The sequence below is a fragment of the Microcebus murinus genome, chromosome 12 (assembly GCF_040939455.1).
Source record: "Microcebus murinus isolate Inina chromosome 12, M.murinus_Inina_mat1.0, whole genome shotgun sequence".
Classification (NCBI taxonomy): domain Eukaryota; kingdom Metazoa; phylum Chordata; class Mammalia; order Primates; family Cheirogaleidae; genus Microcebus; species Microcebus murinus.
The window spans coordinates 86,290,987-86,304,417 of NC_134115.1; the positions used below are offsets into that span (position 1 = coordinate 86,290,987).

General features: G+C 54.5%; 1 protein-coding gene across 2 annotated transcripts in view; it reads left to right on the forward strand.

Annotated features, from left to right (window-relative positions):
• Window positions 1–12,537, forward strand: part of LRSAM1 (leucine rich repeat and sterile alpha motif containing 1) — a 43,366-nt gene extending 30,829 nt beyond the window's left edge. The window contains exons 19-26 of one of the 2 annotated variants that reach the window (XM_012771980.3): window positions 435–509; window positions 1,967–2,047; window positions 3,523–3,618; window positions 5,460–5,558; window positions 6,511–6,642; window positions 7,743–7,824; window positions 10,045–10,193; window positions 12,274–12,537. In XM_012771980.3, the coding sequence (XP_012627434.2) occupies window positions 435–509; window positions 1,967–2,047; window positions 3,523–3,618; window positions 5,460–5,558; window positions 6,511–6,642; window positions 7,743–7,824; window positions 10,045–10,193; window positions 12,274–12,399 (840 nt within the window). In that variant the 3' untranslated portion in view covers window positions 12,400–12,537. The remainder of the gene's footprint in view (window positions 1–434; window positions 510–1,966; window positions 2,048–3,522; window positions 3,619–5,459; window positions 5,559–6,510; window positions 6,643–7,742; window positions 7,825–10,044; window positions 10,194–12,273) is intronic. The other variant, XM_012771983.3, reaches the window with a different exon arrangement.
• Window positions 12,538–13,431: the final 894 nt, after the last annotated feature.

Sequence of the window (13,431 nt, forward strand, 5' to 3'; positions counted from 1 at the left end):
CTTTCTCCCAGACTCCAGTCTGTTCTGCAGTGGTTTGACTTGGCATTTGTGGGCCTTGTCCGAGGAAGATTCTCTGTTCCTCAGAGAGGGCGAGGCTCCAGAGCGCAACAGACTTGGCGTGTGTCCCAGCACCCGCCAGCTCGCATCTCCATGCTCTGCTTTCCTGCTGTGGGAAACGGGGCAGTGACAGCGGCCGGGCCACTGCAAATGCAGCCTGCGGTGCAGGTCGAGTGCCTGGCAGCGGCCTGCCCACAGTGAGCCCTGATGTCATTTTAAGATTTAAATGAGTGAGGTGAAAAGTAATTTCTCTCTCTCAGGAACAGAAAGCCATAAGTTAAGGTGTCCTGTGCGCTGCTTTCGGCTCTCCCGGGCGGGCAGGAGGCAGGAAAGGCGAGGCGGGCGCAGCCGTGCTGAGCGTGGGGGGTCTGTTGCAGAGCGCCATGCAGAAGGCCGCGTTTGAGGCTCTCCAGGTGAAGAGAGACCTGATGCATCGGCAGATCCGGAATCAGGTGAGCGCCAGGGTTGTGGCCCCCAGACCTGCCCTCCCAGCTCTCAGAGACTTGCAGAGTGGCTCAGTGGGCTGCAGGTGGCAGCAGTTGAGGTTTGAACCCCAGCCCCTTGGCCTGCCAGCTTGGCAAAGGGACTTCACTCACAGACCTGCCTCAGGGGCTCACGGGAGGGCGTTCACAGGCCTGGCCAGAGTCACGCCAGCAGATGCGGCCTGCCCGCGCTGCCTCCACGAGGCCTGGGCCGGGGAGGGCAGCACTGCGGCGTGGCCTTGACTGCGGCAGCCTGTGTGCTGACGGTGCCTAGGCAGAACTCCCCCGTGGGGCACGGCACTGCGCAGATCCCACTGTCCCCTCCGCTCAGACTGGCACAGGGGCTCCGGGGCGGCTGGATCTCCCACGAGGGGCAGGGAGGGTGGTGGGCCTCTGTGGGTCCCAGGCTGGCTCAGGGGTGGCCTCACCCAGTAGGAGGGGTCAAGCTCCTGTCCAGGCTCCTCTGCTGACCTGCGGGGTAGCCGCCGCCCGCAGAGTGTCCCAGGGCCTTGGGGATGAAGGGAGCTTCAGGCCATGGGAACGCGCCTCTCATCATACTCAGCGCACTTTGCGTGGTTTTTTTTCTTTCTATTCCTTTCTTTTCTTTTTTTTTTTTCTTTTTTTCTTTCTTGACCAAAACCAACTTACCTTTTTTATTTCCCTCTTTGATTTCAATCCCCCATTGCCGGACATGAAGCTCATTCCTCTGACCAGGGGTTGGTGGGGTCATAGGGACTTAGGGACAAGGGTCATAGGATCACGGGCACAAGGTAAAGTCACCAGTTATGGGGTCTAAACCCCAGACAGTCTCACTGTGGGTTGTTGTGACTCACCAGGCCAGCTGTTCCCCTACAGACCCTGAGCAGGGACATCCCAGAGAAAGGGCTTTCTCGCTAACCTGCTCCGCGTGTCCTTGGGCAAGTTACTTAACATATCTGAGCCTCAGTTTTCTTGTCTGTAATACAGAGGCAATAATACCTCCTAACAGCCAGAAGAGCGCTGATGAAATGATGTGTCCAAAATGCACAGGCCTAGCGCACAGTAGGTGCTCAGTACTTAGCAGCTCCTGCTGCCGTTATCATTCAGGCACTTCCCTCAGCCTCAGCTATTTGCTCTGCCTGGATCTTAAAGGAAAGCCCCTTCTTCGTTCCACAAGCCTTTCTTCGGCACCCACTCTGAAACAGACCCTCTGAGTCAGCGACGTTGGCCAAGGCAAGCATGTCCCCGCCCAGGGCATGCAGAGCCAAGAAATAACTGGTTCTTTTTAACCTCCTTGATGAGGTTCCTGAGGCCTACAAGTTCCCCTCATTCCAGAGCCTCCCCCAGAAAGGTTTCTTAGACCCCACTGGGCCATCTGAGAGTAGCAGCACAAAATTGAACCATGGTTAATGTGAATAAAAAAATCCCCTGTCTCGTCTTCTGTTTAGATTAAGTTAATAGAAACTGAGTTATTGCAGCTGACACAGCTGGAGTTAAAGAGGAAATCCCTGGACACAGAGACACTACAGGTATGTAGGGCTCCCAGGCCTGCCCACCCCTCCCCTCTCCCTCGGTGAGGTCCCCTCCTGGTGCCCCCCAGCTCCTTGGCAGCTGCCTGTCAGTGCAGGGTGTAGGGAGCTTCTCCAGCAGATGGACGGCAGGTTTCTTGTGCGGCTAGGACTCTGAAAAAGTTCCCCAGCCCCCAGCCCCAGAAGGCCAAGCGCAGGCTGGGGTTAGAGGTCGGGTAGCCTGTTGCTAGGCAGGAGGGTCAGAGGAAGGAGGGTTTCATTGCCAAGGCTCATCCCCTCCATCTCCATCTCTGCATTGCCTTTGTTGGGAGTGGGCTCACGGCTGAGCTCCCTGTCTCTTCGAGCCAAGCTACAGGGCAGCTGGCTCCCTGGGCTGCTATCCTCTGGGAAGGGAGCTTTCTGGTGTCTCCAGGATATCTGGAGGTGATGGCCCAGCTGTTTCTGTGTCACTCCCTGTGAGCTCCAGCCTGGGTATCCTGCTTACAGAGACAAGAGGGCAGCAGGCCCTGGCAGACAGTGTGCCAGACTAGCCATCTGTGACCTTGCTGGGCCCTTCCCTTTCTCTGGACCTCAGTCTCCCCAGGTGCACACTAAGGGCTGGATGGGATGGTGTGTGAGGACATGTGCCCATGCCAGAACCTTCCATCTGTCACTGTCCCTGTGTCTGTTCTCAGTGGAGAAGTCTCCAGTCATTTCCAGGCTTCTCATTGCGGTGAGAATGCTGGGGTTGGGTCTGGAGCTCTGGTCTCGGGTCAGCCATAGGTGTGCTGTGTGCCTTCAGGCAGGTCACTGCCCCTGCGGGCCTCGCTTCTCCCCTTTGTAAGATGGAGGTCATCATCCAGGCCCAGCCTGTGTCCATCCAGGCCCATCAGAGGAGGGTGAGCTAGCACAGGGAAAATCATTTGTGAGCCTCAAAATGATCCTTAGAGATGAGAGGCCTGGGGCTGCTCACAGAGAAGCTGCAGCCACCATGTTTGGCGAGTCCCTTGTCTCTGCCCGTTGGCGCCGTCAGGGCCTCCGAGGAGCAAGTGCAGGCATGGAACAGGGACACATACAGGCTCCGGTATGCATGCACCTGCATTTGTGTGCAGCCTTCATTTGTGTGGGGTTCCACACCAGCCCTCCCTGCCACTTGCTTCTGCCCATGGGCTCTATAGTCTGTGAGACCAAAAGCAAGACCTGTGGCTTGTCATTTCTTTTGTTTGATGTTTTTTACCATTCCATTGTCATCAGTCACTGGGATCCCATGCCTGACCTTAACCTACAAGGAAGGGAGAAGTGGGCTTGGAGAGAGGGGGGACAGAGGGGCCTCTCAGCTCAACTCAGCCTAGAGGCGTTGGGCAGACCTCAAGTCGAGCTGAGGACTGACTGAGTGGGAGATCCTAGGCCGAGCCCTTCTCAATCCTGCACCCACCGCAGGGACTCCTGGGGTGCTGTGAGCTCACGGTGGCACCGGGTATGGTCTTGTGTTGCAGGAGATGATCTCGGAGCAGCGCTGGGCGCTCAGCTCCCTGCTCCAGCAGCTGCTCAAAGAGAAGCAGCAGCGAGAGGAAGAGCTCCGGGAAATCCTGGTATGTGTTTGGCTTCTGTGTTTAGCATCATACGTGGCTTTGCTTTTCCTAAACACACTTGTCATTTTTAGAAACACTTTTGTTATTCACATAAGAGTTGTTCTTCAAAGAAAAAGTGGAAAGTACAAAGGAAAAGAACTTCACTTCTGAGAATTATCTACTGCTAACATTTTGATGCATATTTTCCAAACATTGTGAAGCATACTTATAGCTGTTCATGTACGTGCCTTTAAAACATAAAGTGGCATGTACCCCTTTGCAGCCGACCTGTTTTCATCTATTCTTTTCAAGTCATTAAAACATTCTTCTATGTTCCTTTACGTGGCCACGTTTGGATGGGCCGTCCTTCAGCCAGCCCCTATTGAGTGTGTTGATGACTTGAGTGTCTTTGTAGCCGAGTGAGAACCGCCGTAAGTATTTATTCCAGGACTTGCTGTGTCTGGCCAGCCTGTTTGGTAAGCTTTGGCAGGAGCAGCTGTTCCCTGCCCCTGGATGGGTTTGACTCTGCACATTATCAGGGTGACAGAGCCCCACTTAGGAGCATCTCCTCCAGACCCAGGGGTACCTGAGCAATGAGGACAGAGCCCAGGCCTACCAGCTGGGGCTGAAAGGACCAAGTCATTCACATGTCATCAATGCACCAGACATCCTCTGAATTCCAATCAAGGTGGGGCCCCGTGCAGGACAGGAGAAAGGAGAGACCAGCTCCTTCTGGAGCCCACACGAGCCCAAGTGGCATGTTTGTGCCAATCAGAAGTTGCCTATTCCTCAGGATGCTCTACTGCCAGTTTGTACGTGTTGTACTAATGTCCAGACAGTGCCTTGGCATTGTGTGGCAGCAGCCACATGCGGTGGCCTCATGCTCCCGCCCTCACTAGGCCTCGGGGGGACTCACCACGTCAGGGAGGAAGCACTGCCTCAGCAGAGCACGGCCTGTCGGGGGCCTCGACACTGGAAGGGATGTGTGTCCACAGTCTGGGGAGGGCCAAGACTAGAAGAGGGCAGCCTGCTCAGCAAGGTCCAGGAGGGGACCCCAGCCCTCGGCGTGCGGCTGCAGTTGTTCAGAGCATGACAGACCTGGGTCTGAATCCTGGCCCTGACCCTGGCTTACTAATCACTCCGAACCTCAATTTCCTCACCTGTAAGGTAGAATCTACTCCACAGAGCTGCAAGAATTAAGTACACAGCACAGGCTGGCACACGGTGCTCTGAAAACATTAGCTCTGCTGTTATCACCGTTGTCGTCATTAGCGTTGTCAGTTCACTGCTTCATCCCTTAGCGCCTAGAACGGCACCTGGCCTAGGGCACCACCCAGTGCACAGTTACTGAACGGTGGGATGAAGGGATTGTTTCCACCACATGTTTATAATTCTTCTGCTTCGTCAGATAGTAAAGCCCACTCTAGAAATTGCAGGTGTCCTTAGCATCCTGCACTCCCTCCGCCTGACATGCAGAAGGCAGCCGAGCTTCATGGGAGGAGGCAGCGACAAAATGCTTGCTGTCACACAGCAGACAGAGGCTCCCTCCTGGAGGTAGTGGTAGAGTGTGGTGCCGTGTGGCAGAAGCTAAGGTTCAGATGCTGTCCTTGACCAGATGTGTGATGTCGGGCAGGTCAGCTGTCTTCTCTGAGATCATTCTCAATGGTAAATGGGGGATAGTGACACATCCTGCCTTTCTCGTTTTCAGCATGTAAGCATGACACAACATGCGGGTGGGAGAGTTCTTTGTAACATACCTAGTGCCGTCTGCCTGCTCAGAGGAACACAGTTCACAAGTGCCCTTGTCATTCTGGTTTTATTTACTGATTTGTAACTAACATTGCTTGCTTTGCTCTTGGCAGGCGGAGTTAGAATCCAAAAGTGAAACCAAGCAGGAAAATTACTGGCTGATTCAGTATCAACGGCTGCTGAACCAGAAGCCCTTGTCCTTAAAGCTACAAGTAAGGACCGCTGGTGCCTGACCTGGCCACAGAGGCCACAGGGCCTCCTTCCAGAGGTGCCTGTGGCGCCCACGCTGTGCCCTGCCACTGTGTCTCTCCAGTTTAATTCAGTTCATCTTCCTGGTGACTCGGGCGTGCCAGGCCCTAACGGTGACAGAAACCAGAGTGAGGCAGTGTTCATTCTGGTGAGGGGAAGACAAGGCGCTGGTCACTGCTGTGCAGGGCAGAGACCGGGGTGCCCACGGTGGGGCAAAGCCCCTGCACAGGTGGGCAGGGGCAGCTGTCTGCCAGGACAGGATAAATGTGGTCCCCCTCCAGATACACACTTTTAAAATGTTTAATAAAAATTGAGTCATTCTATACACACCGTTTTAGCAACTTCCTTTTTTCTTTTAGTCATATTGGTAGACGGTTCTCCAGGTGCATGCAAATCTCCCTCATTATTTCCAGATAGCTGTGTAGTGTTCAGTGTGTGGATGAACCTAGTTTAATAGTTCCCTCTTGGTGGATACTTAAGGTGCTTACTTTTCTTTGTTTTTGAGACAGTCTTGCTCTGTCGCCCAGGATGGAAGCAATGATGCTATCATAGCTCCCTGTTAGCTCCATCTCCCGAGCTCAAGTGATCCTTCTGCCTCAGCCTCCAGAGTGGCTGGGACTACAGGCACATCACCATGCCTGGCTAATTTAAAATTTTTTTCACAGAAATGGGGTCTCACTATGTTGCCCAGGCTGTAAGCTGCTTACTATTTTGAAGTTTGCAGATAGACTAGCAGTGGACTCCCTGAGCACATATATCTGTGTGTTTACATGTGCATTTTTGTAGGAAAAATCCCAAGAGTACATTGTACACATTATGTTATATATATTCAAACCCTTCGTTTTCTATTGTAACAGTGGGTTCGTCCTTCCTGTTTGTGGGACACATGGCCTTTCCCCTGGGTCTGTCTTACAGGAAGAAGGCCTGGAGCGCCAGCTGGTGGACCTCCTGGAGGAGCTGTCGGCTGAGCACTACCTGCCCGTCTTCGCCCACCACCGCATCTCGCTGGACACGCTGAGCCAGATGAGCCCTGGGGACCTGGCCAAGGTGAGAAGCGGGAGGGAGTCCTGCAGGGGGTGGGCCCTGCCTGGGCATGGGTGACTTACTCTTCCTGCAGTTCTTGATGAGGTCTGTCATCAGCAAATGGCTCAGGGCCTCCTCGCTTCTGGATGGCCAAAGCACCCGCCCACGTGCCCCCACCACCTGTGTGTGCCCTGCATCCTGTCTCTCTAGAAAAACCTGGGGGTGTGGGTCCTGCTCACCCCACACAGCCCCTCCTGCTCAGATCGGATCTGCAGATTGCAGGGGTGAGACAGGCGCTGGGGATTGTTTGGTCCAGCCCCTACCCTGCCTACGGTGTCACAGCCACATGCAGCACTTGCTGATCCCCGGGTACTTTCTGAGCGTGAGCTGGGCTATTTACGTCACATTAATGTGTTTGCTCTTCGAAGCAGAGTGATAATGATGCTGGCCAATGCCTTCGTGGCACCTTCTAAGCACTTTTCACGGACTAACCTGTGGGGTCCCCCAACAGCCCAGGGAGGTGGGTGTCGTCGTGATCGCCATTTTTCAAATGAGGAAACTGAGACCCAGCAAGGTAATAACTCACCTGAGGCCACACAGCAGAGTGAGGACTTGATGCCAGGCAGTGTGGCCCCAGAGTCCATGCTCTCTGTCACTCAGCTCGTCCTGCCTCCCGCTGGATAGATGCAGACAGTGAAGCTCAGAAGGGCTCGATGGCACTGCAGGTCTCGAGTTTGGGCTGTAGGGGCCAAGGGACTGTGGGCCTCAGGCACTGCTGCTTCCCTCCTCCTTGCCTGGTTGGGAAGTGACAGGAGGTCTGCAGGTGACACTGTCAGCGTGGTGCCTGGCACCGGGAATGCTCACTAAACTGAAGCTGTTACTAGTGTTGGTTTCCTTTTTGGCCTCAGTTTCCCCCACCATACTGACCGTTGGGCCAGGCTGGAGGGGTCACCGTCATGGCTATGGTGCTGCACTGCCTCGTGCCCACCCTGGGGAGGCCTCTACCTTTCCACTGAAGGTGCCAGGAGCCAGGTGGTCCTCTGGGCCTGTGAGTCATGGCTTTGTGCCATGTGTCAGGCTCCCCTAGCCCAGCCCACAATCTGCTCTTCCTTGGACTGCCACAGGTGGGTGTCTCAGAAGCTGGCCTGCAGCATGAGATCCTGCGGAGAGTCCAGGAACTACTGGAAGCGGCCAGGATGCAGCCAGGTACCAGCACAGCTCTAGGGCTTCTGCTCAGCTGGGGCCGCACCCATATGTGTGGGCCGTGGTGGGGGCGGTTGCGTGCTTACGCTTCAGGGCAGGCTGGTTCTAGCTCCTGTCAGAAGGTTCTCTCCTAAGGACCAGGCTTAGGGGTCAGTTAGTCCATTTTGCAAATGGAAAAAACAGGCCGGGAAAATGGGAAGTTTCCACATAGCACTGGTGGGGCCCTCCTGGTTCCTGGTCCCATAACCCTCCCACTCTCCAGGCATTGGGATCCGCACACCCAGGGACTCTGGACTAGAGGGAGAAACCTGCCCATCCACAGGGCCCAGGGTGTGCCCAGTGCTGTGCTGGGGCAGGCCTGGGGTTTGGACATGGAGAGATGTGGGTGACAGGTCGTGAAGGGGCAAACACAGGTCTTGGAGGCCCTCAGAAGGAGCAGGTGTGGCTTTGGGCCTTCTGAGTTCTGAGCACTGTCCAGGAGCTGGGTGAGTGCCACCACTTTACATGTACCATGTCATGGAAACTTTGTTTCAATCCCATGAAGTGGGCACTGTTATCTCATTGTGAGATGAGGAAACTGAGGCAGAGAGAGGTTAGCATGTCTCCCATAAGGTCACAGTGCTGGCAGATGGTGGAACCACTGGGCTTTACTGCCTGCCTGGAGAAGAGGTGAGAGGCCCAGAACAAGGACGAAGGAGGCAAGCCCACAGCATGGCCAGAGCCACAGCAAGGACAGGGTCAGAGGCGAAGGGGGAGTTACTGGACCAGAGCTCCAATAACTGGTCCAGCTCTCCTCGGGTGGGCCAAGAGCTTGGACTACCAGGCAGGGGCAGCCATGGGTTTGGGGGAGCCGGCTGACTAGAGCACCACAACGTCTGCAGGCTCCAGTTTTTTGTTTTGGTTTTTTTTTTTTGAGACAGAGTCTTACTTCGTTGCCCAGGCTAGAGGGAGTGCCGTGGCGTCAGCCTAGCTCACAGCAACCTCAAACTCCTGGGCTCAAGCAATGCTCCTGCCTCAGCCTCCTGAGTAGCTGGGACTACAGGCATGCACCACCGTGCCTGGCTAATTTTTTCTATATATATTAGTTGACCAATTAATTTCTTTCTATTTATAGTAGAGACGGGGTCTCGCTCTTGCTCAGGCTGGTTTTGAACTCCTGACCTCGAGCAGTCCGCCCACCTCGGCCTCCCAGAGTGCTAGGATTACAGGCGTGAGCCACTGCGCCCGGCCTGCAGGCTCCAGTTTTGTAGCCAGTTTTACTCCAGGGACAATGACTCAGCCTAAGAAAAAGTCATTAAACTTCTAGGTTTTCAGTATCAAGTAAGGTACAAAATAGGTCCCTTCTGGAGGTTTCCTCAGCACTGACCCTTCCAGCTTTCACACTGGAGGTAGGCAGAGTTTGGCATCGGGAGCTGGGGTCACCCCCTGTACATAGGCCTCCGCTGAGCAGGAGTTGCAGGTGCCCCTTCACGTGGAGCAGGGCGCGGTGCCTCCGAGTCCCTCAGCGTCAGGGCCGGCTGCTGCTTACTGTCTCAGATCAGCCTGGAGCTGACCGCACGGTCTTCCCTCTCTAGCAGATTGCCTGCCTGGTCCACCTCCACGTGCAGCTTTTTAAAAATCTTTAGTTCTTTTCCTAGTATTAAAAAATAATACATGTAATTCAAACCATAGAATAAATGAATAAAGTGAACTGTGATCAGAATGGGGACCTGGACAGAGAGAGAGTGAGAGTCAGGGAAGTTAGTGGCTCACACTGCATGATAACAAAAAAGAGACATCATGTTTTGTCAGAGCTGATTCTGCTTCGGGCTGGCTGGGACCCAGGCAGGGGGTCGGGGGTCTCTAGGGCAGAGTGGCAGGCATGCTGGCGACTTGCAGGGGGCGGGGCCAGGGGCAGGGGTGAGAGGAAGGAGGGAAGTGGCCTTGGGGGCTTCTCGGGGATCAGAGGGCCCAGTACACAGTGCTGCAGCCATCCCTGCCAGCACTGCCAGATGCCAGGACAGAGAGACTCTGCTCCCACTCTACAGATGGGGAATGAGGCCCGGAGAAGAGGGTGCATGGGGAGAAGAGGGTGCGTGCAGAGGAGAGCCCTTCCCCTGGCTCTGAGCTCAGAGGCCCCCTCCCCTGTAGCTCACTCACTTGGGGGCAGGCAGGGCCAAGGAGCCCCTAGGGGTGGAGTCATCAGGATGACCCTGGCTCAGCCTATCCCTCTGGTCCCTACAGAGCTGAACCCACCCAAGGGTGAGGTCTTTGGGGGCCTGGAGCCCCCCACTCCAGGCCGCCTGGAGCCTGCTGAGACAGTGAGGCCATCAGCTCCCCCCGCAGAGCTGGAGGTGCAGACCTCAGAATGTGTCGTGTGCCTGGAACGGGAGGTAAGTCTGGGGTGGCCGCCTGATGTGCAAGCCCCCTCCCCCTGCCTGCCCTGCCTGCGCGGGCCTCCGCGGGCTCTCCAGGCATGGTTTCTAAACATTTTTCTCTAGTTACTTAAGTATATTGTGTTCATTTAGAAAATTTGGAAAACAGAAGCAAAAAATTACAGGAAATAAAAATGACCCATAAACCCATGATCCCAATGTGAGCAATGAGCAATGCTAACATCATTCTCGGGACCTTTGTTCTTTGTCTTCAAGAAGGGTTTTTTTCCCCACTATTTAATAAATATGTTAGGAAAAATTTTCCCAAGTTACAGAATATCAACAACATGATTTTCCCTGCGGAGGATCATTTTTTAAAAATTATTACAGAATTAACACACTTGAAAAATTAAACATAGCAGTGCATAAAATAAAAATCTTCCGGCCGGCACGGTGGCTCATGCCTATAATCCTAGCACTCTGGGAGGCCGAGGCAGGCGGATCACTCAAGGTCAGGAGTTCAAAACCAACCTGAGCAAGAGCGAGACCTTGTCTCTACTAAAAGTAGAAAGAAATTAATTGGCCAACTAAAAATATATACAAAAAAATTATCCAGGCATGGTGGTGCATGCCTGTAGTCCCAGCTACTCAGGAGGCTGAGGCAGAAGGAAGGATAGCTTGAGCCCAGGAGTTTGAGGTTGCTGTGAGCTAGGTTGATGCCACTGCACTCTAGCCTGGGCAACAGAGTGAGACTCAGCACTTTAGGAGGTTGAGGTTGGAGGATTACTCGAAGCTAGGAGTTCAAGACCAGCCTGAGCAACATAGACCCTGTCTCTAAAAAAAAAAAAAAATTAGCCGGGTGTGGTGGCTGCGCCTGTAGTCCCAGCTACTCAGAAGGCTGAGACCAGGAGGATCTCTTGAGCCCAGGAGTTTGAGGTTGCAGTGAGCTATGATGATACCAGTGTACTCCAGCCCTGGCAACAGAGCTAGACCCTGTCTCTAAAAAAAAAAAAAGGAAACAAAAAAGCAGCTGTGTTCGCAGTTTGATTATTCCATGGTCTTTTAATTGACCCAGGGGATGCTGTGATACAGAGAGACCAGTGGTTACAAATTCAACCGAGCCCTGCTCTTGGGCCCTGTAGGTGGCTCCTAGTTTCTTTCTTTTTTTTTTTTTTTTTTTTTTTTTTTGAGACAGAGTCTCACTTTGTTGCCCAGGCTAGAGTGAGTGCCATGGCGTCAGCCTAGCTCACAGCAACCTCAAACTCCTGGGCTCTAGCGATCCTTCTGTCTCAGCCTCCCAAGTAGCTGGGACTACAGGCATGCACCACCATGCCCGGCTAATTTTTTCTCTATGTATTAGTTGGCCAATTAATTTCTTTCTATTTATAGTAGAGACGGGGTCTCGCTCTTACGCAGGCTGGTTTCAAACTCCTGACCTTGAGCAATTCGCCAGCCTCGGCCTTCCAAAGTGCTAGGATTACAGGCGTGAGCCACCGCGCCCAGCCTGCTCCTAGTTTCTTGATACACAGACAGCTCTGGACAGTTTGGAGCACGTCCTTGATTGTTTCCTTAGGACAAATTCCCAGAAAGAGGAAGTGCTCAAGCAAAGCATAGCTACATTCTGAGGCCGGAATTGTGTTTGGACTGGGGAGCTCAGGGGTTAGGAAAGTGCATAAACAATAACAAATTATAAACAACCTAAATGTCCAAGAGTAGGGGGACACGGAGGGCACCTCACAGCCAGCGCACAGCAAGGACGGGGACGTGTCCGAGAGGGGCAAGGCAAAGATTGCAAAAAGGAAACATTGGGATATTAGCCCCAGTTTTATTTAAGAAGGAAAGCGTTGGGGGATTACAGGTAGTTATTTATATATTCTTTATAAACTGTAGAGAAATAGACACAAACTGCTAATAGAAGGACTGGGTTTCCCCTTTCCATGGTTTACGCGTTCTATATTTCTGTGGTATTTGAACGGCTCAAGGGACGCACTATCAGATTTTTCAGGTAAAGAACAAGGAAGGGCCCCCGGGCTGGGGCTCATACCCCTCCTGGGGACCAGGCAGGGCCAGGCCCACACGCTCCCCTCTCCCTCCTCAGGCCCAGATGATCTTCCTCAACTGCGGCCACGTCTGCTGCTGCCAGCAGTGCTGCCAGCCTCTGCGCACCTGCCCGCTGTGCCGCCAGCCCATCGCCCAGTGCCTCCGGATCTACCACAGCAGCTGAGTGTCGCCGGCCCCTCGCACCCTGTCCTCTGGCCCTGCCTCGGCCCCTGCAGGTCCCAGGCACCCACTCACCCGACTTTGGCCAGACGAGTACAAGGCCGCCCTGCCCTGGGCCCTTTCCCCACAGCCCAGAAACCCACCTGGAGCTCCAAGCACGCCTCCGCCAGGTGGGGGCACCCCGACCTGTGGGGTGGCTGGTCTGAGTACTGTGGGCCAGAGAGGCGGAGCGAGGGCAGCTGTGCCACCCCCAGCTCTCTGACCATGGGCAGGGAGGAGCTTGGGGTCCTCACCTGTGGAGCATGCACGATGCCGCCCACTCTGCACGTGGAGGGCAAGCAGGAGGGCCTTGGCTGGGCATGAGAGGTGGCCAGAGGCCATCGGGCATCCTGGGAAGGTGTGCAGGGCAGGCCTTTCTCACAAGCCCCACTGGGACCCCTCTCTGCTGCTCCCCAGTGCTCTGGGCCCTTCCTGCTCCCCACAGCTGCGCCATCCCTGCCACCCCACACAACTGACCCAAAGCAGGAACATCAAGTCAATAAATCCATCTCAGCGTCTCCTTCAGAGTCGTCTCCTTCAGAGTTGTCACCAGGTCATCACCAGGTCATCATGGGAGCCCGGGCGGGGAGGGGCTGGGGTGGAGGGCAGCCTTCTGGGGAAAGGGGCCAGGAGTGTGCTGCACCTCAAAGGAGAGGGCAGGGCTAGAGCTGATCCCAGATGAGTGTCAAGTTAGCCAAGCTCCCCTCTCCTCAGGGAGAGAGACCAGGGCCCAGAGCAGAGAATGGCACCTAGAGCCAAGTGATGGCAGCCCCTGTCCATGGGCAGGAGGCCCTACGGCCCAGGCTGTGTGCCCCATGTATGGGCATTATCCCAGAAGCCTTGGGGCCCAGTTGGGGCCTTGCAACTGGGTTTGGGGCCCAGAAGCATCCTAACTTTTGAGTCCATGCAGCCTTGCAGGTTGTCCATTGCACAATTCCAGGAGCCAAGCACACACTCTTGCTGTAAAGGTGCATGTTGATTACACGTTATGGTGGAT